This window comes from Poeciliopsis prolifica, unplaced genomic scaffold, assembly GCF_027474105.1.
Source record: "Poeciliopsis prolifica strain line A6 unplaced genomic scaffold, Auburn_PproV2 SCAFFOLD007, whole genome shotgun sequence".
Taxonomy (NCBI): domain Eukaryota; kingdom Metazoa; phylum Chordata; class Actinopteri; order Cyprinodontiformes; family Poeciliidae; genus Poeciliopsis; species Poeciliopsis prolifica.
Window position 1 is genome coordinate 8,830,896 of NW_026562382.1, and position 25,217 is coordinate 8,856,112.

Here is a 25,217-nt window from a genome sequence, read left to right on the forward strand (position 1 = left end):
GAAACCATTGGGGCCTGAGATAAATTTGCCAAGATGTTTGTATTTTGTATGTGAAAGTGAAATGCTTAAATTTCATGTTTAGTTTAATTTCATGTGTTGCATTGCAGCCTGCTTCTGTTTATTTTGGCTCTGGTTCCTGTTCACTGGGTCTTCAGCATGGGCTGTCCTGGGCCTCTATATATATATATATATATATATATATATATATATATATATATATATATATATATATATATGTGTGTGTGTGATTCATATATTTTACAGAACTAATATTCTTCCAGATGGAATTTTCAAGACTTTCCACGATTTTTTAAAAATTCATTTTACTGTTAAGATTTTTTTTTTTCAGATAACACATTTGCAACTTTTTGAAAATTGTGCCATCGCCCCACAGCTAAGCTGCCCGTTGACACCAAGTATTTTAGACACAGCAAGCCTGTGTCCTTCACCTCTTTCTCTGTTTTTTTGACTGTGTTGCTTTGCCTCCTACAGTTGTAGTATAATCAAATTAACATTTTAGGTAATTTCTGGGTTTTTTTTTGTGTGTGGTAAAACATTTTTTAGGGAAGGAAGATCAAATCAGCTCAGTCATAAAATATGAGAGACTACGACTCAATCAAAGTGGATACAAATGATCACGTGGCCTTTCTTTTTTTTTCTCATTTCTTTGTCTTTTCCTTCCAAACATTTTCACTTTCTTGTAACCTTTAAAGGCAAATCTTTGGGCAGTTTGTTTGTTTCACAGTAGTAATGTTTTTTTTTCTTCTTCTTAAATTTGGTTGAGATAAATTGGGGCGTGGCATTGCAATAAATGTAATGAAAATAAAAGGTTAGTAGAATGTTTCCCCAACAAAAACTTTAATATTTGTACCTTGGGAGATTAAGTTATTGGAAACATCTTGAAGCCTGCGTGCTTTGAAAGCTCATAAACCGCAGTCTGGAGTTAGAAAGGAGACGGTCCCATCTTTAAATGAGTTCCAAGTGTTGACCATCTGTGCTCCAAACCTGAGGTGTGGCAGATTAATGTTTGGAAACTTCTCACTCACGTTGGGACTGTGGCAAACTGAGACACACCGCATACAGGATCGAACAAATCGATTCAGCAACTGTATCATTTCGAGTGGTTGAGCTGGGTTCGGTAATCTTTTAATAGATTAAAAGATTGTTGTTCGACACGCTGGAGCTGAGGCTGTAGGGAAGAACGCTGTGAGAAAGTGCATCAATGCTCATTAATTCACTCTGAAGCTCTCACAGAAGCGCCTTTGTGCTCCTAATTTGGAGCCGCTTCTTTGTGCGACTTCAGTGGCTCTTAATGTAGAGGGAGAAGTTCACTGAACTGCAAGTTTCATAGCGGATGCCCTGTGAACCAATTCCCCACAGACCCTCATTCTCCATCTCAGTGAGGATATTACTTTGCATAGCAATCAACCTTTGTGCATTGTCTGCTTTATATTGAAATATTCTCAAAGCTTTTTTTTTTCATGATCAAGCAGTATAGCCTGTTGTGAATGTGAAGACTCGTTTGGTGCTGTAAAAAAAAAAAAAACCTTCTGGTAATCTTAGTTCTCTGTTACACGAGAAATAGAAAACTGATTAACTGTGAGCATAATAAAAGTCCAGCCCAGAATAAACAAGATGTCACAAAGCTGATCTTAAGTAACTTGCATTTGATTTAATTTTTGAAATGGCAATACAAAATGCCATTTCAATTTTGAGGAGAGTTTTAGGCCCTGAGTGCCTTCTCTATTCTTTCTTTGGATGATTTAATCATTCACTACTTTGATTGAAGGTTGTGAGAAGATAACCTGATTTCAATCTGTTGTATTCAACCCAGAGAAGGCCTTCGGCAGTCAGTTCTGTGATCCCAACTGGGAGCATTTGGAGAACACTGTCGCTTTAAGGTTTCTAATTATTAAGTTACCCTGCATTTAGTTTTAACTATTTTCCCATCAACACTGACTTGGAGCCAAACAAAAACTCCCAAATCTGTCTGCCTGCCAATACCATGTTTCGCCTCTGGGGCGGCCATGCAGAGTTTAACAAGTAGAACAAAATATTTAATATATGTGAGTAGTAGAGGAGTTGTTTTGATTACAGTTCCTCTTGTCACATGTCACTGTGCCGCTGGGCAAGGCACTTAACCCCAAGATGCTTACAATCTGCGTATGAGTTTATGAATGTGTGTGCATTTGTGCAAATGCGTAAATGATTTTGCAGTCTAAAACACTTTGAGGGGTCAGTGTGCCTTTATAAAGACAGTCCATGAATGCCACTGAAAAAAGCTATATAAGCTATATACATTTTAGTGCAAAACTAAAAGTTTTTCTGTTTACAGATGTTCTTACCTTAGATTTTGATCTCCAGAGCTCCTCCAGAGAAGCCATGGGCACCTTTGAAGAACATTGTTGCTGTAGTGTTTCTAAATGTTAAGAATCCAAACTGATGTCTCTTAAGTGTGTCGTAACTCAGATTTTGAGAAGTAGTTTTTTATTACTTTAGATGTCAATCAAAAGACAAATATTTCAGCAGTTTCTCTTTATACGGTTACCACTGATTGGAACAAGCCAGGAAAAACAGAACTTTTCTGTCCTGAGACCTGGCCATAGTTAAAACATGGTGGTGGATGGGAAGCAGAAAACTGGGCCTCCAATTTAATTGTGGGCAATTTACATAATGCCAGCATGTTACCAGCCATTATACTTTGTTTAAGAAATGTGGGCTGATATGGTTGCTGAATGCTCTGAACAACTTGATCAAAATTTAACAGTACAATTTAACACATAGATTCAAATTGAATAAGGTGAGACATTTTCTTTGTTGGTGTGGGTAGGATTTTAATAAGCCAAGTAGGTACTGCTATAAGTCAAAGTAAACTTTCTGCCAGTCTGGGCAGAATCTCTATGGGTGTGGTGAAATGCCATGCTGCTAAGTGACAGTGAACAGATTTTCTAGCTCCTGGCTAAAGTAAGGGGATATTTTAATTGTATGTTTTGTCAGTCAAATAGACCAAATTATGGTGATTTTGTCTTCTCTACAAAATAACTAGTTTTTGATTGTTAGTGGAAACCTATGAAACATCTTACATGGTATTTTCATCGTGTTGATAGACAGATAATTCAGTAATTCAACATTTAAGCCTACTCAGTTTTTTCATAGCTTAGTTGCTGAAACCTTTCTTTGATGTTTTTTTCACGTCATCAAGTGGAGAGATGGTGCTTGCAATCTGGCAGGTCAGTCGTCTCTCAAACAGAAAGGTTGTTTGATTGATGTCTTACAAGTAACTTTTTGACCTAATCAAGTACGACAATGAGCAATTGTGCTCATTTACCGGTTGAACTCCGATGAGAATCTGAATGCAGAAACTGATTTCAGGCCTTTTCTAGTGCATGAATATCCCAAAATATATTTCCTCTCTCCAATTTCACCAGATCCCTCTGATCAATTCTTGCTCTGTCTGCTTCTTTCATTGTGTCCTAGGGCAAGAGACTTCACCTGCCCCAGGGCAGGAGTGGCTACAATCCAGTAGCTTGCCACCATCAGCATGTAAATGTGTGAATGGCTAAATATAGTGTGGAGTGCTTTAGGATGCTCTAAACTTGAAAGGGCATTGTATTGTTATTGGCCATAAGTTTTAAAAGACTTGTTTTACCTCTGTTGATGCATGAATTACAATATTCTTTTGGTCACATTTCACATCAGAAGCAGGGTATTTTTGCATATTTTTGAAATCTCCTTGTACAGTATCTACCAAAACAAACATCTGTTTTGTTCTCTTACTCGCTGCAGGACTTGTGGTCCTCTTTATCTGGCCTGCGTCTTTAGTACCACCATATTGAATAGGAGTTTTCGTGGGATGGGACGTTAAGATTTGGCACTTGCATTTCGTGTGATTCTAAAATTATGGCCTGCGTGCAGCTGGTGGCAGCAAGACCTTAAGGCCAATCATGGACTGGCTCCAGATGAAGACATTGACGTCACGTATGGCTCGTGGTTTAGCAGACAGTGAAACCAAGAATTGATTTTGACTTGAGGTTAATTTTTGTGTCATAAATAATTTCCATGACCGACATGACGCTTCCATTGCTAAATCGGGTCCTTTGATGGGCTGCATTAGTCACACTAGCTTGAGCTTTGTCTCTTGCTGTTTCTGATCTGTTGTTTGTCTTGGGCTCTTCTATATTGCACATGTTTTTGTTCATCTGAGCTGAGGGTATCTGGGACGTGTCACTGCAGTGAACTGTATGTGCTGTGACCTTGCATCCTGAGTCTGAGGGGAGGAAAGACCTATGACCAGTAGTGCTGGGCAAGCCAGGCGCTTTGGCACAACAGCAAATTGTCAGTCTACAGCGGAGCAATAACAGAGAGTCAGATAAGCTCTTCCTACTTATGTTGACTCCTGATTCTTCTGCTCAGAGGCAAATTGGAGGTCACAAGCACATGCTCCTCTTCTCAAAGCTCAGTAATAAACAGGCTTGGAGAATGAGTTGCTGTGGGGGTGGTAAGTGGTTGTGGAGAGCAGTAGTAGCTTTGCTACTTAAATCAAAATCTTTTCAAGCCGTCTTTGAATTAAAAATTTGAAATATGTTCCAGTCCATCTGTTAACCTTTGAAGACCTTACATTTTCATGTCACCAGTAATAATCTGCAAATTGCTCTCTGTCTTAATTAATTACAGCAAATATTTTCTATAATGAGCTTGCCGCTGTCATAGCTATGTGATTTCTGGGCCTCTTTCCATTTGGCATCACATGTGACTGAGCATCTTAGGTTATTGTACAACCGATAAGGCCCGTCCGTGGACTTTCTGCAGCCAGGCAGCTCTAAAAAGACACATTTTAGTTCTGTCAGAAACTTTATTCACAATCATCTCCTCCTCTTCCAGCTGGTCCACTTTGTATCCCTTGAAATCTTCCGTCTTCCTTCTTCTGGGTTTCTTTCATCTTCACTGAGCTCTCCAAGTCCTCCAGGTCTGCCAGATCGGTCATGTTAATTTGCTGAGCTGATAAGTCCTCAGTCAACAAAGCGACCCATTGGGCTTTGTGACATGATGGAAATAGAGGTTTCTTGGTTGGCTTCTGGGTCACACATGGGCTTCCACCATCACTGAAAGGAAGGCTAATGAACACAGCGGATAGAAGGTGGTGTGTGAGTGATTTTTTTTGTTGGTTTTACATTCAAAAACATCAGCAGACTTGACTTTTTTTTTACCAATTTCATTCTGGAGTATGTCGTTATTTTGTATTTATTTTGTACTCTGACTTGATTTTTTTTTTTTTTCAAATTAGATTTGTAAAAACATATTTAAGACCATGCATTTCATCCCCTGTTCAAATTATTCACTACTTTGTCTTGGTCTATGACATCAAATTCCAATAAAATGTTATGTAATTTGCAGCTTTAATGCAAACAAATATTATAGCTCAGAGGATCCTAATACTTTTCGAAGTGTCACAGTCACTATGCCATCTATATACTGTAGTTAAAGGTTAGCACTGGAAGTATCTATGCAAAAAAGAGCAAAGTTTTATGACAGGCACAGGCAGCTGTAGCCTTGCATAGGATAAATTATTCAATTGACACAATCTGGTCATTATCTACAGATTTAAGAACAGATCTGATTATCAGAGTTCGCCTGACGAATACAGCTTCCTTTTCAGTTTGACATCCTGCTGGCATCACTTCATGTATTCAGAGCAAAATGGGGGTCCTTGTTAGTGGAGCAGCAGTTTCGATCACTGTTGTGTTCACAGTCAGATGATTGTTCCAGAAGGCCTGGTGGAAATAATGGGTCACGGTAAGCGAAGAGATGCTGCAGCTGATGAACGTTTATTCACTGCTCCAACAGGCATTCAGCAGTGTTGCACTGCTTTCTGCTCTCTGTGCTGCTTATGACAGCCACATCTTGCTCAGAATGAAAATGAATAGATAAAAGGACTGTTTGTACTTATTTAATCATATTCTTTGACTAATAAAATCAACTGCAATGGGTTTTATTTTCCCTAAAATGTAAAATTTTCTTTTACAAGCACTTGGATTACACATGTCAAACTTATGGCGGCACTTACAAGTTTATGTTCACAATTTCTTTCATAAAGTATGGGATGGATTTGATAAATTTTAACATACATTTGCAGTATGACTGACTGCTTTCATTGATATGAACCATTTCACCCACAGATATGCAGACTGCAGCTGAAAGAATGTTACAGAGGAAAATGAGACCTTTGGGGAGATTTACAACAGCTACAACTTTGTGGCAAAATTAAAAAGAAAATCTCAGTTTGCATATTCATTTACGCAATGCTGTTTGATAAAGAGGAGCCTACTTTGAAGAAAACCAGAAAATTTATATTCGAATAAATGGAGGGTGACTTTATATGATCTATTGTTGTTGATAAGTATATTAATGAAATTGGTCATTTTTTTGTACAAATTTGATGTTCCTTCCAAACTTTTGCTTTTGAGGTGTTCAGTGAATCTGTTGCCAGTAAGTAGTGTGTTTCTGTGCGTGAATATGTGGTGTAAGAACATACTGCATAAACTATTGTTTCAACATTTAAGCCATTGTGACTTTGGTGTCACTTAAAGCTTCTGAGAAATCTGTGAACTTAATCTGAAAGTTTGAACTAGCACACCTCACAGGTCCCTCCCTCTTGCTCTATTGGGCGACAATGAGACCTCCACACCTTTTCCCCTACTGCAGGACCTGCAAAGAACTCTAGAAACTGACAGTTCTCCTGTAATGTTACATTAGTTCTCCGCCGTTGGCACAGCTGCAACAATCGGATATCTTGAGCTTGAACTATGCCACGCGCTAAACGGGGGAAGATTGTGAGCATCACGTACACGACCGTGGTTGACAATGGTGAGACATTCCTCCTCCAGAGTTAAATTTTTTACTTCACAAATTATCTATTTTACTGTCAGAATATAGTGACAGTTTCAACTAATATGTAAAAAGAGAATATTTATATGAAAATGATCTACTGTGGGTTTAATAGTTGTCTACATAGAAATCAGTACTAGTTTAGATTTAACATCATGTTGGTTTTATGACCATTTCCAAATGTTTCAAAACAAATGTTAACATGTCTACCCCACAGAAAATATATAATAGGATAGTAATGCTGTGGGGAAAACATATTTTTTTAGCAATATTGAAGAAAATAATCTTATTTAGTTTATTTGATGTAATATCATAACACGTGATGTTAAAAACATCAACTTTGACTTCTTGATTATCTTGACTCTCTGAAAATCTTTTTTTTTCCAAAGAATTGTTACTGACTGCCTATAATGATTTCACAAAACTCATTTTAACCTAACCAAATTATCCTTTTTTACAGTGACTGTATATTTTCCACTCCAGTGGTGTCACTTGTGCAGTTTATTATAACTTGCTTTGGTTTTATTTCCCAGTAGGCTTAAAATTGTCTCAAACAAAATTGGTGTCTTGCATGCTTTCATGCACATCATTAGCTGCCCCAACCAAGTAGAACATATGTAAATATTTCATCAGCTCCTGATTGTTTTCTAATCAGTTTATTATTCTGAGTCCCCCAACCACAAAGACCATCGAATGTCTTCACACTTTTTATCAAGCCCCTATTTGATTATACTGTGGTTCAGAATACATCTACGTTATTGAACAAGACAGCAATAGTTGAACAACTTTGATTGTCGAGTCTTATGTTTGCAGTTGAGTATATGCTCACTATGTGCCATCTCTGCTTTACTCAAATTCCAAAACGGTACTGAAAGGCGTAAGAATAAGAACTTTTTAAAATTTATTTTATCCCCAGACGTATGTACATTAGGCTTAGATTAAGATTCATATAATTATATTATGTTTTTACTGCTTGCTATTTTGTAAGTACAGCTGCACAGATTAGTTTGGTCCGATTGGATTGGCCAGATTTCCCTTGATCTGCTATGATTAAAAATTGGCTGCTCAAATACTGAAAACCAAACATTTTGACCTCCCACCACTTTCAGTCTTAACTAAGGCAATCAACATTGTGAACGTTCATGCACATTTTTAAGTGGAATCAAAAACATTCCAAAAGTTTTAGGGCAAATTTGTTTATGTATATTTTGGGATGATCGTGTAATTTATTTATTTTCTGTTGAAAATTCAAAATTACTATTTCTCTCACAGGACCTACACCACAGTTTTTTTTGTCTTTTATGTATTTTATTCCTTTGAACAAAATAATTGGAATTATTCAAAATCAAACTTCGTAGATCAGACCTAATTAAAAACTAGAAAATCAATATTAGCTGATTTTAAGAAAAAAATAATTGTTCAAAATCTACTTTGTGACTTTATTTCTGGGATTTGTGTGACTACAACCTACATGTAAAATTACTTAGGTGATCTTATGAGAAAGAAAAGGGCCCCCAGCTCATTTCCCTGCAAGATCCCCTGTCAGGAGTGAAAACCGAATGCATTAGTCTGCTTTTCAGCTGTGGGAGCCTATAGGATTGAGCTGTTGGCTGTGTGCCTGCTGAGTGTATTCAAGCCTCCACAGATAGGTCTTTGTCCCCAGCCCTTTAACGCGGCTGCTAAACAACCGTAAGACAAAAGCATCTGGGGTACCCCGGCACACCAGTGAGAAATGGTCTTCATGCGAAGAGTCTTGCCAGACAGCCGGGGACTACTGGGAGGCAGCCAGACGCAACAGTGGGGTTGAATTGAGCAGCGATTTAAATGAATATACCCTCACAGCCCCATATGAATATTTCTGCAGCTCCATAGAAAGAATCCAGGATACATTCCTGATGCAGATATATCAAGTTTGCTTTATAGCCCCTATGACAAATCTTGTGAAGATATTTCTGCAATGACTGGTGTTTGGGTTACACAAGATGTTGGAAATGAGCCTGACTCATTTTTTCTCTTGTTGTGACAGATTATATTAGTTAGAGGAGTCATTCTTTCCATGCTGATTTTTTTTCCCCCCTCACCAAGACAAAGTTTTACAACTGAGAATTTGCATTGTCTGTTTATTATCTTTCAAAGATGGGATTGATAGGCAGGAAGAGTCACTTCTGCCAAGCAGATGAGAATCTGAAATAGCTGAGCTTTTATAACGAGACAGCTGCAGGAAATATAAGAGCTCAGGGAGAATGTTTGGGCAGGTTTCAATGCAGACTGGTTGGAGATGTGACAAAATGGATTTTAATTTCATTAGACTGCTAAAGAATTGAAAAATAGTACAGAGTAGTTTAGTAATGTTTGATTTTGTCAACACATACTTATTTTAGGATATCTTGTGACACTTAGCAAAGGTTTACTGCAAAGCAAAGCAAAGCAAGGGAGAAAAAAACACCAGCTAACTGCTGCTTCAGGTTAGAGGAAATCCCAGATGTTTCTGTCTGAAAAACAGCTTAGCTCTGTAACAACATGCAGACCAGAGTTGGGATTGGCTTGCTGTGGGAATATTGTAATGACACTATTCAAGGGTCTTATAAGTCATCTTGGCCTTTGACCTTTAGTGTATGGGAAAACAATAAATACTGTAACAGTAGAACAGCAACAGCTATAAAGAAATCTTTAGTGTAGAGGAAGCTGCAAACCTTCTAGAAGTGAACTAACACTAATATAAAGTGTGAATATGAGTGGAAAGAGATTTGCATGTGATATGTTGTTTTTCTATTGAAACTAGTCTTCTTGGAGAATTGTTTGATGTTTTTCATGTTGAACATTTTGTTTTTGCCATATCTCTAATGATACTTACGTTAAAGTAATTTTTAAACATTCAATCAGGAGCTTTGTAAATACGATTACAGAGGAGTGAAAAGTAAAGAAAAAACTAAAACAAGAAATTCCAATTTTTGTTTTCACAAAGATGCCAAATGACATGCCAGTAACACTGCATTTACACAATCAGACATGATGGGGAAGAAATGGGTTTTATGTGTCAGACTTGCTGGCCTGAGGATATCAGAAACTGCTAATCTACTGGGATTCTCTCTCACAGCCACTTTTCAAGTTTTCAGAGAACCGCCCGGGAAGAAAAAGAGGAGCAGCTGTGTGGATGAAAATGCCTTTTTGATGTCAAAGGTCAGGGGAGAATGAACAGACTAGTTTGTGATGACAGACAGGCAACAGCCGCTCAAACATCTCGTTACAACCAAAACATGCACAGTACCACCTCGAAATTCACAAGCTATTTGCCCTGGGAACCAATTGTCTACAGCAGAAGATGATCTTGGTGACAATCCTATCCACTAATGACACAAAACAATTTGAGCAGAGTAACCAAAACTCTTGAACAGATTGGAAAGATGTCGCTTAGTTTGGAGAGTCTCAGTTTCAGGCTTCGGGATATGAACATGACAGCATTTGTGTGCCTTGCATCATTACTTCAGGCTCATTCTGGTGATGTAATCATATTGGGCATACTTATTTGGAACACTATGTATCAAGTGTGCATCCACTCCACAGTCCACCTGAGGATTTTTGTTAACTATGGTCATCCCATTATGTCCATGGTGTACTCATCTTCTCATGGCTTCTTAGAGAAGGATAAAGCACAATTTCTCAAACTGGTTTCTTGAATATAACAATGAGCTCATTTCACTCCATTAGCTTTCCACAATCTCCTGATCTTAATCCAATCAAAGCCATTTTAGGAAGTGAAAGAACATCACCAGCGATTTGAATTATAGATGTACAGCTTACAAATCAAAAGCACATTTGTAGCTATTATAATGCTATGAACTGAGGAATATTTTTCTGATGAGGAGGAGTGTGTGCATAACTCCAATGTAAAAAATGGAGGATGATAAATAGGTGACCAGTACTGAAGAGGTACTAAAATAACCAGCACTCCAAAAACACCCAACTTCAAACTTTATTTATATTTATTATCATTCCTGTTTTTTGAATATTTCTTGACATCTTCTTGAATCTAAGCCATAAATAATTATGGCTGTTCTGAAAACAGAAGTGAGTCCAAACCAGTACTCAAAGGTTGCACCCACTTAAATGGCTAGTGATCTCATGTTTCTCTCAAAAGATGTCCAAGAATCTTCTTGAACTGAAGTACTAAAATACTGTCAGCATCTGAAATTGGATGGTACCTATCAATATTGTAAGTCAATTCAAGTATAACCTTCTTTTCTTATTTCGAAATAAGTCCCCGGACATATAAATATAAGCATTTCTGGGCCTTATGTTTAGAGCTTACTTTACCACAAGGAGTCTCGTGACGGATTCGTAACACGTATCACGTATGTATTAATATTGCAATGAATCGTGGTGAAATGTGCCCATCAAATCAATAAAGGAATGAACTGGCCAACTCTTAGACCAAGTCGGAAAGCAGGAGTTGTTCTAGGAAGTTCTTATCCTCCATATTGTTTATGTATTTGCCAATAATTAAGAAATGTATTATTATTTAAAGGGACAGACACTCCTCTGCTGGGGTGTCAGGTTCAGGTTATTCCTGTGAACTTCCAGGATATGGTCTCATCTTCGAGACTCCAGGGGAGCCTTATGCAACAATGGCATTAAAGTGATCTTCGTATTAGCCGCTTTGTTGTCATAGATCTGTCAACAAACCCTCGATGGAGAAGTCGAGTTGGCACAAAGGAGAGGGGTCTCAACCTAATAAAGGTTGGGTAAAAGACCCAAGGGTTTTGAAAAGAGTTGAATTTTGAGGTCAAGGGTGAGAGGTTGGCAGCGTGAGGTGGGGGACAATGGGACAGACAGGAGTATAGCAGAGAGAAGAGATTCCCAGCAGCTGGGGGACGGGAGGAGTGGGAGGGTGTGAGTCCAGAGCCCTTGCTGTCTCAAGAGCTTTGGACTTCATTATGTCTCTATTGTGCTACTCTGTGTTCACATGCACAGTGCAACAAGGCTGGAAATGAAAGTTTTCTTCCATCGCGTTAGTTGCTATCCAGGCAACAGATTTTACCAGATTTTAAAACCCGACCCCAAACCTGCAGCATTTAAAATAACAAGAAGTGTAAAGTGACTCAATGTACATAAATGTTCTTGCCTTGCATTAAAAGTAAAATGTAGAAAAGAAAGAAACACCCCTCAAAGAGCTATGAATTGCAGCATGATGAATACAAAGTGTCCTGTGGCAGATCAACCCAAAGGACCAAAACTGCAATATTATGAAAAGAGTGAACTTATCCATTTACACCACTGTTTTTTTCTTGACATATAGCGTGCTCTGGCACTCATATCTCTCTTTTTTTTTCTGCCAGAACATTACAAACTTAATGCAGAATTATAACATTACTTCTTAAAACAGAAATTGACACTAGGTTACTTGAGAAAAAAAGAGCAGTGGCTTTGTTTTTTGTGAAGTGTTTTCTTCACAATGTCTGTTACTGATTGAGTTGCTCTATAATCTCACTGTGGTCGTCTACAATCACAGTAAATGCTCTTACAGACAATAGACATCATTAAAATGTTTAGAGCAGACTGAAAGAGAAACAAACAATTATATAAGGACTATTTGTTGTTGTTGAAGTGGTGGTTTATTCCTCATGTAGGAAAATAGAATGAGGGAAGCAACAAACAATTCATATTTCTTTGGTTTGATTTGATGTTGGTTTCATGGCAAGTTTGTAACTTTGGATTCAGATTAGATTTTAATTCTACATTTTTAAAGCTGTAGGTTTATGTATTAATGTGATATGGCTTTCTGCCTGTCCAAGCCACTGTGGCAGCATCCAAAATCTCAAGTGAGTTAGAGGGTCTGGATGATAGGAAGCATGTGTGTGGGTCTTATTCTGCCTGCAACATGTCGGCCAAAACCACAGTGGCTGCGGAGATGCCAGAAAGTCAAGGTTGTCAAGGTCTTGAAGTAATTTTTTAAGAGGAGGAATAAAATGGGTGCCAGGCTTCTGCATGTGAATGTTATTCCATATCCAGACCTAACATGAATGTAGAAACATAAAATTAAAAAGTACTGAGTCAAATATTTTGGGCATTGTTTGGTAAAGTAGTGTGGAGAATAAAATAAACTTGGAATTGGAGAAATGGCAGGGATGCCAAGATATGAAGACCAATTATTGAGCTTCTGGTCGAAACCCAATAGTTTATATATGTAATTTTTGCTACTGCACTACATAAATTAGATGTATTGTGTATTTTTTTTTTTCTGTTCAAGAAAATATTCTTGTGTCTGAGATAAAATGCTGTGAATTCTGGGATAATGTATTAGACAGATTGATTGGCTTCAACATAATGTTTCTGAGGTTTGGTGTTGGTTTGTTGTAGAGGCACAGTCCAAAAATTATAAAGGCCACAAAAATATATATAAGCTTTTATAACATCTAAAAAAATGTCTATTTAAACATTACTGGATGTCTTTATGTAAGCATGTTCTGCATCTTTTTGTATTTTATATGAAATATCTTGCAAATGTGTTTGCTCCACTTCAATGTTTCACATTTTTCCATGTAGTGTTCAACATTAGACTTCAGAATCATGACAATAATCATTACTGATTTAGAAAATAAAATAGTTTTAATTGAAGTATAAACAGAAGTTGGATTATAAACATCAGAAAGTGGAGTGAAACATCAAAGACAGTAAGACATCTTAAAATAGGGGCTTTAAAGGACTTCCTCTTCTACCTCTGACCTTTACTCTGGTAAAAGACTGAGCTGATTTCCTGTGATTAGCTTTTTTCTGCTCTTTACACAATGAACCAGGAAAGAAATAAACTTTTTACCTCTTGTTCATTGCTTTTAGGTGGAACAATAGGAAGGATGAGGCTCATTATGAGTCAGGCCTCTGCATTTTTTTCGCTGTGCTCTCCATGTCCTACTATGATGATTTATCCAGCAAACGGCAGGATAAATGAAAACCCAGTGCGGCATGGAGTTTATTCCTGTGGTCATTTGCTCTTTAGTAGCTGTACTTTTAACTGTCCAGAGTTTCTAACCCCGTTGTTCCACGAATCTATATGAGAAAATGGGTCAGCAAACAAATGAATAGATCTGTATAATGGGTTTTCTGTGGAGAGTTGCTGTAAACCAATCAATAGCTTGAATTCATGCCAAACATGTCAGGATAAACACCGGACGGGCTGACCTACGAAAAAGGACTATTTAAATCTGGGTCAGTGATCAGTTCTCTGGAATGAGACTCACTCACTGCAGCAAATTGCCAAAGTAATGTTCATAAGAATCTCAATTCCCAAGTCAGTGGATGTTTTCTCCATGAGCACAACAAACATGTTTCTGGACTACTTAAATGGTCCTTTTTCTAACTGCTTTAGCTTACTTTTTCCCTTTCAGCGGACACCAGTGAGTCATTCCTCACATGGTCTGCTCCACACACACCCATTTGACCTAATCTGCTCTCATTCCACTGGTGTTAACCAGGCTTTGCTTTACTTGCTGTTAGTTGGTTGGAAGTGGGGATCGGGCCTGGGCATGGATCCGGATCCCAGAGAAATTCATGTTTGGTGTGAGCCAGCCGGGGTGCATGTCTTCACGGGTGGCTGAGCACTGAGGAGCATTCAGAGCTCCAAGTCTCACAGAGTGAAAGGTTGACCCACAATGAGGCCCGTTTTATTCGTGTGAGCTTCATCGTCATGCAGATTGTGTCCTCCAGTAGGGGGAGTGGCCACGTCTCAAGGCAGAGTCTCGAACTTGTAGGCTTTGATTCAGGCTTTGTCGCCTGAAACTCCCACAGTCACAGTCATTGGTTTGGGCGAAGATGAGCCCAATCCTAGTTCGTCATTAATTGTGTATTGCTTTACATTATTAGAATATATTAATTTAAAAAAATATATTGCAATGGCATTAACAGGTGTAATGATACATCCAGTTCATAAAATTATTAGTAAAGGATGTGGGTTTAATGGGACGAGAAGAAAAATAACAAACTATGTTTTAAAGAATAAACAATTATTATTGTACTACTCTAGATTTCCATATGTTACATTTTTATCTCAATCGTACTCTAAGGTGTTCCTAATGCCAAAAAGTATTGAAAATCCTGCTACTTTGTAGTTGCCAAAATAGAATAAATGTTTCATAAAACTCTGCATTTTCAAGAACCTTTCATTTGAGCAGCCTGCAATATTCCCACCTTCATTTACTTTGACAGTTTTACAATCCACTTTTGAAAGCAGGTCAAACTGTCTCGACAGCATCATTAAGTTGAGACTTAATGTTGTTGTCTCAACATTTTGTTTTTTCTAGGATGCTTGCTTCCAAAAGAGATTCTTTCATTTATTTATATATTTTTTGTGCTTAGGGCACTAATAAAACTAACATGTATATATTTCTTTCAAAATGTATAAATTGTTGCACTTACATTTATTAACTTTTTAAAACGCTTAAAAATGTGGACTACCTGAGACAGACTAGATGAGAACTGTTTCCACATCTGTCTCAACTTGTTCATATTCTCTCTCATTCAAACTTGACAAATACAGTCAGAAAAAACAGTCAGATGTTTTAGCATTGTCTTGCGCTGCCTTTGCCACACACAAGATAATTCTTCTTTTGAATTTTGATGGTGTCAATGTTTATATTTTCACCCCTTCTGGCACAGCAGCAGTATTGCTGGTTCTTATAAAAATTAAAAAAATTTTTTTTTTGGATTTTAGGATACCTTAAATAAGTAAACTGCCTGAAATTAGTGGACAACCTGCAACTTTACCTTGTTGAGAAAATTCTTGTACATTGCCAATTTACTAGTCATGTAATAAAAGAATGACAACTAAGTGGATTTAGAAACAACAAATACTGTTGCTGTAAACTTTGCTTAAACAGGAAAATGCTTTGGGAATTAGAAGGATTTACTTTAGAGCCTAAAGCCAAAAAAAAAATGTTTTAAAGTGCTATTTATTAAATTTACTAAGTAAGAATGTATTGTAAGCATTATTTTTTTTCTATATTAAGCTCTTTTTTTGTATGTAGAACCCAAAGGTTTGTACAGAGGATTGCTTTTAATCTTGTTATATCCTACTGCAATGTATCAGCATGCATCCTCTGTGTGCATCTGCTGTGTCTTGTTTGAGCATTTATGTGAAAAACATATAATCACAAAAAGGACAGTGTTTTTTTTTTTTTTGTTTTTTTTCTTAAACGGCTTTACAATACCAAGCTAATGAGGAAGATGTTAGCTTACCAAGTATTTACAGGGTTTATGGTAGAAGTGCTTAAAGATTAGCACACCAGTTGCTGTTGTGGGATCCCCACTAAGTTCACTTCCCTTGACCCCTGAGGCTCCCATCCCCCACTTGCCCCCTTTATCTCTGAGGTCTAGTATCCGTGAGAAGAGCCCACTCGAGCTCTACTCCAGCGGTCTCCGCTCTGCTGAAAGACCTCGCTCTCATTAGCATACCCCGGGGCTCCTTAGCCTGTTGTTCCCAAACAAACACAGCCGAGATCTTCTTCCCTCTCTACCTCACTCTTTTGTTCTTTCATCGCTCATCGTCCATCTTCCCTGTCAGTTTTCATAAGTATTTCTTATTATTTCTTTGGTTCTTATTCTCTCCTTTCTTCATTTGTTTTTCCTTTCGTTCTGAGTTTTTTGTTTTGTTTTGTTTTTTGCATTCCTCTATGGGTTATCTGTTTCTCTCGTTTTCACATGCTGTTTCCTCTGTTGTATCCATCAGGACAGAGGATACTCTGCTTCCTTGTTCAGAAAAAGTAGAGTTGCTGTTCCTCTTCATGATTTAGGAGTCACCAGATGGAGGAACGACAGCAGTCAGGGTGTAATACAGTGTTGAATGTCTAAAAAATCAAGGGATCAACCCTGGATAAGCAGAGCTGGGTTGTGTCCCTGGTCTTTCATTGTGGTGAAACAGTGAATTACTTTATTCCTTCTTGTTCGACATACAAGGGCGTTTTCACCCACAGCTGTAGTAGATTTCACCGTATAGCTACAGTTCCATTCATGATATAAGGTCCACTCTTCTGATCCTGATAGAAAAAGATTAGTGTGGTGACAGGTCGGCTTTGTAGTTTAGTTTACTTTTCAGCGCAAACCAAGTAAGATTCATACCTACAAACTTGCTTAGCATCTTGATAGAAAGTTGTTCCTTTTTAGAGATGCATCAAGAAATTGGCTATTGATCAAAACCAGATTTTTATACTTTGTAGGTGATGAAGAGGTACCACTTGGATTTTTTTAAAATCACAAATCAATTTTTACTCACACCTTTAGTTAGTGCTGACAAGAACTTAATAAGAACTTTAATAGTATAAAGTGATCAATGCTCTTATATTTTCAACATTATTGAGGAATTTATATTAAGGGAGTGGAGGCACCAAGAGGTAAGAAGTTATTTGAAAAGACACAACATGTTGAGACATTTCTTCAGTTCGTTCAGGCTGAAAAAGGGTGAGAGAGAGTGAGAGTTCAAGCAGATAACAAGAAGGCTGAATGGGCTATTGCAGAATCACTCTGTTTCATCCTTTTGAGCTTTCAACGTCAGTCTGTTTTGGAACATGGTGGGTTATTGGGGAACCTAATGTTCTCCAGAGAACCGCTGCAGACCACTGCTTCAGTTATGCTGACCAAAGTAGTCCTAAAAACAAGACGATAAACTCAATAATCATGCTTGCTTTTCAAATAGCTGTAAAAGAGTTTCAGAGTGACTGTTTGCACACGAATGTAAAGAAATATTAGCCCCTCATAGCAGAAATGGAAGAACAAAATGTTGGGAATGCTGTTCTTATGCAACATATTCTCATAATTTACTAATTTAATTGGCCAGAATTGGTACCAGGTGGTTAAAGTTTAACAAAAGTTGACCACAATATTCTGATCCAATGATCTTAAATGTCAAAATGTAGATATTGCACATAATAATTTGGTTCTTTTTATCATGTGTGCTTTACTGTAAAATGACTGTCATCATTCTTACAGCAGTGTTATTGTGTAGCAGTGACATGTTTTCCCCCCTTCATCTCAGTTAAATGATTTAGACTCAGGTCATTTTACGGCTAGTCACTGACCATCATTATGAAAATGTCACTTTATGATATCAGCCAATCTCTAATGTAGATCAATAATTACTCAGGGTGTGTCAGATTTATCCTTTCAAAGAAGACTGAAAACAAATGTTGTGAATGTGGAGGACAGATACAAAGATGAATGAGTCAGTCATCAACAGAATGCAAATTCACACAATAATTTGAGAAAATATTTCCATTGTTTGGCCTTGGTTTTATTTTACTTTACATTCACAAACTTGAAATGCATTTTAATGGGATTTCTTATGGCAGCCGTGCAGAAAGTAGTGCATGCCATGAAATGAAAATGATGCATGTTTTTTTCAAACTATTTACAAATAAATATTTGAAAAGTGTTGCATACATTTGTATTCACCGTTCTTGATGCTGACGCCATGAAACAAAGTCCTGTGAATAGCATATAGAGTCCATCTGTGTGTAACAATCCTCACTATAAATACAGCTGTGAAGTCTCGGGAGGTTTCAGAACATTTGAGAACAAACAGCATCGTGAAGACTAAACAGTACAGACAGGTTTGGGATAAAGTTGTGGAGATGTTCAAAACAGGGTTAGGTTATAAAACAACATCCCAAACTATAAATATTTCACAGAGCTTTGCTCTATCCACCATCTGAAAATGAAAAAAAGAATGGTGCAACAAAATCCTCTTAAGACATAACCATCCATCTGGTCTGAATAGGCATGGTCAACTAGATAATTATTTCAAAGAACCAGCCAAAAGACCCATGAGAACTCTGGAGGAGCAACAGAGATCCACAGCTCAGGTGGAAACATTTGCTGGCAGGACATCAATTCGTCATACTCTCCCCGAATTTAAAAACTGTATCAAGCTGATGTACTTCTGCATTAATTTAATCAATCAATAAATAATTGTGTATTGTAAATCATGTTTAATATATATAAGATTTATTTTCAGTTTCACAACACATATTTTCATAAATCATATTCTATAGCCACTGTTATGAACTAAATCTGAGTTGACTGTATCATCTGAAGGGTCTATTATTATTTACGCCAAGTCACTAATTTGTTTGTTGTATGTCTGAAGTGAGTTTAATTAGTACAGTGACGGTGAATAGCCCCAGGTCTGAAATCTAATTTTGTGAAGGAAAGCAAGCGTGTCGCACACGGGGATTTTGACCTTGAATCGTTTTTATCACACGTTTTATTCGAAATGAGACATATAGTTTCACTTTTCAGAAACTTGCTGGCTAAGAAAAGCCTCTCTTTAACACCCTTTAGAGTTGCAATTAAGGCATTTTAACATCTCTTCTCTCAGTAGAAAATGGAAAATGAGATGCTGTTCTGGCAGTTTGCCCCGGTGGGGCAACAAACAACAATACCCAGCTGTAAACAGACATCTGTTAGCAATGATCCTGGGTTTCAGATTGGATTTGGATGGTGTTTTTAATGGAGCTGCAAGGCAATTTATTCCTCCAGACTCAGAGTTCCAGTGTGTTCTTTCTCAGAGCGTCGTGGTGTTTGTTTGTGCGTGTGGACTCCGTTCCATACTTATTTTTCCATATTGCAACGTGGAGCTTGTATTTGTGATTGCTGAAAGGCTTTGTTTTAGAAGGTGTCTTTGTGTTTGTGTCTACCTTAGATGAAAGACCGATAGCTTGTTTGAATCTGCAGTGCAGCTTTTTGATGTTTCTCAAACCAGCTACGGATGGAAATACGTGTTAGTCCACTTTCAAACTGACAAAAAGCTGAGCAACTCAGTGACTCTTTCAACAGGTTGTGTGCTTATGCTTATATGATGGCTGTGGCTGAGGGATGAAGACCAGCTGCAGGGGTCAGCGATGTGTCTGAGCCCTTTGCAGTGACTCATGGTCAAATGTACCTGATTAGAGGCAGAAGAACAAATGTTTACTCTGAAGCACAAATAAGAAAGCATTTTCACAAAATGCAGCTATAAATATTGTTTTGCACATTACACAGTAGTCATCTTTTTAAAGATGTTCTCCTGAATTTTCTGTTTTGTTGACATGCTTTTTAATATGTTGGGTGATGGCCCATTCACCACTTTGTTCAGAAGCAGTTTTGATTGTTTTGAGCTACAAGAAGGGAGGAATCTACCACATTTCATATAAAAATATATTATTTGTACATAATTTCAAGCAATTTTCTTTAACCTTCTCACAGTTAATTAAAGACATGTGCATGATAACCTTGTGATGGTAGTCTGAAGAGGAGTACCATTATATCTATTAAAAAGTTCAAACATTGCACATTTGAAGTGGACATGTTGAGGGAGGTCTCACCCCTACAAGACCTTGACCTTGGGGTATATGAAGCTAAATTAATGGGAGAGAAAATAAATGCATTTGCCAAACTACTAGTTGGAGATTTGCTGCAAATGTCAGTTTGAGTTTCGAGGGGGCAGAATATCTTTTCATTTGGACAGCTGAAAATGTACCTTTTTAAGTTGTTTTTTGGGGGGTTGTTTTGTTTTGTTTAGCTTTTCCTGTCTTCTTTCTTAGCTGTAATTTACCATATCAATGTTTAAAGAGGGGTGCATCGTTCATTTATACACCAGGACAGTTTTTCATGGAAAATTTCTAATTGAATTGATAGAATTTATATTTCCACTGAAAGTATGTTTTGGATTTAAGTTTGTTCTCTAGTTTTATCCTGTTGTCTGGCTTTGTTTTCATTCTTGAGTCCTATTGCTACTTGAATGCGAGTCTAGGGTAATTTTTATTCATACTACACCACTGCATTCCAATTAAAATAAAAAGAATAGGTGCAATAAGATGCTTCTCTACATACCCAGAAACTGATAGCAGTGACAGTAACGTAAAGGCCAGTCACACCACTCAAAACAGAAGTTTGCATACACCACATAGAAACACATTTCCTCTCACTATCTGGACTAAAGTCAAAATAAGCTTCCCTTGTATTAGATCAGTTAGAATTACCAAGAATTATATCTGGTGAATACTTCAATAATGAGAGAGAGAATATGTCAGATATTTATTCACCAATGTTTTCAAAATCTTAAGTTTAGCTACAGAATGATTATTATAATTTAAAAAAACCAAATGATGATGTCATGGGTTTGCAAACCTCTGATTGGTCAACTGACACATTTGAGTTAATTGAAGTGATCACTGATGACGTGCAAAAGTATGTAAACGTCTCAGTTCAATGAAAGTTACAAAAAGTATCTCTCAGAAATCTTCTTGGTAAGTTTTCTAGCATTTATCAAATAGAAATAATTGATTTAATTTCAACTGATCCAAAACAAGAGAAGTTTGTTAGATTTAACTTCAGACATTGAGAAAAGAAAGCCGAGTGTCTTTTTATCAAGTGTGATAAAAAGAAACAGTAAACCTCCGGTTTCAACTGTATTTGAGCTTGCTTGAATCTCATATCAGTCTCATCTCTGCACTGACAGATTTGGCAAACAAGATTCTCCTCGAGTATTAAGGGACTGTTATGGCTTTGCACTGTTCTGAATGGGGGTAGTACACAGGATGAAGCTCAGTGGTGGATTTGTCTTGGGCTTCAAGCCTGCGTGCCGGAAGTGCAAAGTCGTGGCTTACTGCTATTCTGAATGGCCCCTGAGAGTCCAATGTGATGGACAGTCTGTGGCTGCACACACTGGCCCTTTGTATCAGGACTTCTTGGACTCTATTTCTTTCTTTTTTTTTTTTTTAGAGCTTCTCACACAGTGTCACACACTTTCACACATATTTTTTTTCTCACACAAGAATCTTTTTTTCCCCTGGTGTCCTCGTGATCTTGATGTGGAAAATCAAGCTTCTGCTTTCGGGCCAGACTTTGTCAGGGCAAACAGCAGCAGACTAGGAGGTGTTTCTTTCTGTTATGGTGGCTTTGAATTCTTCCTTTTCTTCTTTGGCTGTGTTCTGTGACAAAGACAAAAAGTCAGCCACTTGAAGGAACCATAGGTCTGACCAGGAGTGTTGGTAACTGGGAAGCATGTGAAAGTCATCAGAGAGACCAACGTGATTTTCATTTTTGGCTATCCAATCAGAAGAAGCCAGCAGTTTCTCCTTCTAATTTCATGTTTTCATGTTTAGTTGTGCATCCCTAAAATTGGAAAATGGAAAAAAAACAAAATTGTATATTTATTTTATGTATTTCTTGTGTGGATTAGCACAGTCACTAATCCTGCTATTGAGAACTTCTTGTTTAGGTTTAGCTGATAAAGCTCTGCTTTTTGCTGCTAATCTACGGTACAGTGCTTTACAAAAATGACAGCTTTTGATCTACTTGCCACATTACAATCTTGGATGGATTTTGTTGGGATTTTTTGTTTTGACAGATTAGTCCAATTTATTGCATGATTGGAATTGGGAAAGAAATGATGCATAGTTTTAAAGAATGGGACAAAAAAGAACTTTGCATATTACCCACCCTTCAAATTCACACCAGCTATTGTGTCTAACTTAATATGCAGTTAGTTTTCCAACACAAACATAATTTTGCATGGCCAGTGAAGTGCTAATGCTAATAGTTGTCAACAGCTTCCCTCGCCTCAGCTTTAGTTTTCAGCAGTTCTTCCCAAACAAGGACGTCTTGGCGGCCTCTCAGTGTATCTGTGCAGCCATGTCTTGGTAGGTTTGTCATTGTGCCATTTTCTGTTAATATAATACTGAAAAGTATTTTGTGAGACGTTCATAGCTGAGACCCTAAAGTTTAACCTACTCCTGGTTTGAACTTTTCCTTCATCCCTCATCTGTCTGGTGATTTCCTTTGTTTTTAGTCTTCAGAGACACTCATGTTTTAGCTCCTCTTGCATACAAATATATAAACTGTGTGCTTTATCACTGATCCATTCACTAAGTAGTCGTTTAAGATTTTATCATCTAACACCAATAATTTTTCATTTCAGTAAGAGGATAAAATGAATGCATTTTTACTTGTTTTGATATTTAAGTTTTGTTAACAATACATGCAGGTTTAAATCGAAAATCTGGTTTTCCGTTCCCAGTCTTAAATTATATATATAACCACAAATACACATCAAGGCAGGCAGACATGGCTATTTTCACACATTACATCTTAGATTCACCATAAGAACTAGAGCGGCTACAAATAAAACCAGTCGTATTTGTGTCTTCTGCCTTTTAGTTGAACTATAAATTTAAACCCTCGACCACATTCTGCACATATAACATTTGTGGACTTCAGGATGGTAAACAGTGCACAAAAAGCACTTTTATGGGTATGCAACCGGTTATTTGCAGTGTTGAAAGGTCCAAGCTGAGTTGACCTTAAGCTAATATCTGCTACTGGATTTGATGGTTCCATCCAGAGCAGGAACAGCTTTTTCTTCAAACTGTTATTTGCTTTAGAGCTGGGCTCAATATCCCATGGCACTGGATGTTCCACCATCCATTGTCCCTGCCTGACATATTTGTCTGAGGAACATAGCCAACTGTTCGAGCTCGCAGCTCCACTGTGGGCACACTCATAAAGTTGTGGTTAACATGTTGCTGTGGCAACTCCTTTGCACGCACCATTGGAGAGAAATGTTTTTTATCTCTGTGCGCCGCAAACCGCCCCAATAAGGCCTTGACTCCAAAAGTGTTGGCCCAGCAGCAATTTATCTGTTTTAATTTTCTTCATCACACAAAAAAATGTAAACTGTACTGAATACTCAGGACAGTGGCTTTGTGAAAGAGACACAAAGAAAACGCATTGCTCAGAAAATCTGTCGGTTTGTTGCAATAAAATTTTGTAGAAGCAACCCAGCCTGCAATTTTCTTCGTGTGGAGTAAAGATGTTCTTTACTTTTACCGATACTTGAGTTTTTGTACGTAAGTCACTTCCATCTGCTAGAATTATAACGATAGCTTAGTTCTCAACTAAGCATCCAGAAGAGACTTTGTGTGACAGATTTTGCCTGACAGACTTCACTCACAGGAAAAACATCGAGGCGTTTTAATGTACCCAGATCTTTTGGCACAGAATCTTGATACTCTTGAGACTGATAGGCATCAGTCACACTACTCAAACTTGTTTGAGGTTTCTTAAGCTGCAGTTTTAGAGCTGGAGACCTAAATGCTCAATGTTTACAGAAAATGTATTCTGTTTTTTTTTTTTCTCCCCCATTCTCATCTTTTCGGTCGAGGTAAAGAAGAAGAGCTTCTGTTTGAGTTTTGCATAAAGGCATGATGTGCTGCAGTTTTAACTGATCAGCCGAAACCTAGAATCCCTCATATTTTGAACTGTTACCTCTGAGCAAAAAGCATTGTTGCTGATATAAAACCCTAAATAAAACATCAAAGTTACTAAAAGAATTAAAAATAAAAACAAAAATGTTTGTCTGCAATGTAACCCTTTTGGTCTGGAATGGTCACTATCAATAGCCTGTTGCTCTTTTTTTTTATTTAATTCATTACAAATGTAAAACATTTTCTTGTTGCAGCTTTAAATATTCAATTTGCATTGTGACATCAGGAACTGGCAGCATAGCTGAAACATGAAATGACCTAGTTCTCCCTCAACTCTCCTATTTCCAGTCCGACACATGTGGATTTGATTTGAAGCACAGAGTTGCTTGTTAGCTTGTGCCTACAGACAGAGAGCACTGTGGTAAATGGCTCCACCTCAGAAGGCATAAGAACCCATTGGATGAGACAGGCCCATTTGGGTCACTTCGCTCCCCTCATGTTCAGCTGCCATAGATTTTCTTTACAGCCTGGCAAAGGCAGACACCCACTGCTCTGACCGGCTGGACAGCCATTAGTGCCCTTTAAGAGTAGTGGTGAGTTGTCAGATAAAAACATGAAGGCGATGGGAGTTGTGAAACCTCCGGGGCACGCAGCGAGCTGCTTCCACTTGTGCTTTACATTACAGACATTTGTAGACATGGCTGAGGGAGTGTGCTTCCTCTTTAGACAAACTGTGGGTTAAAACAAATGAGCCTTTTATAGACATGACAGCTGATGTTGATCTCGCTTCACTTCACAGCCTTTTAAGGCAAATTATATCAAGTTGCAGTGGACTGTAAAATGTTTTTCTTTTTTTTTTTCTCTATTTCATCTTGCGTAGGTTGCTTTGAGTGCTGCATCAAATGTTTAGGTGGCGTGCCGTATGCATCACTGGTTGCTACGATCCTCTGCTTCTCTGGTGTGGCCCTGTTCTGCGGATGTGGCCATGTGGCTCTCACCGGCACTGTGACCATCCTGGAAACCTTCTTCTCCACAGTCAGAAGTGACCATGCTATGCTCACTGACATGTAAGTCAACGTATGTCGTAATTTCATGCTGTTGTCC

The 25,217-nt window shown here is 37.8% G+C and overlaps 1 protein-coding gene across 2 annotated transcripts in view; it reads left to right on the forward strand.

Annotated features, from left to right (window-relative positions):
* The window catches only part of gpm6bb (glycoprotein M6Bb), a 34,364-nt gene that overhangs the window by 625 nt on the left and 8,522 nt on the right, over window positions 1–25,217 (forward strand). For both annotated transcript variants that reach the window (XM_055031597.1, XM_055031598.1), the window contains exon 2: window positions 24,994–25,180. In XM_055031597.1, coding sequence (XP_054887572.1) covers window positions 24,994–25,180 — 187 coding nt within the window. The remainder of the gene's footprint in view (window positions 1–24,993; window positions 25,181–25,217) is intronic.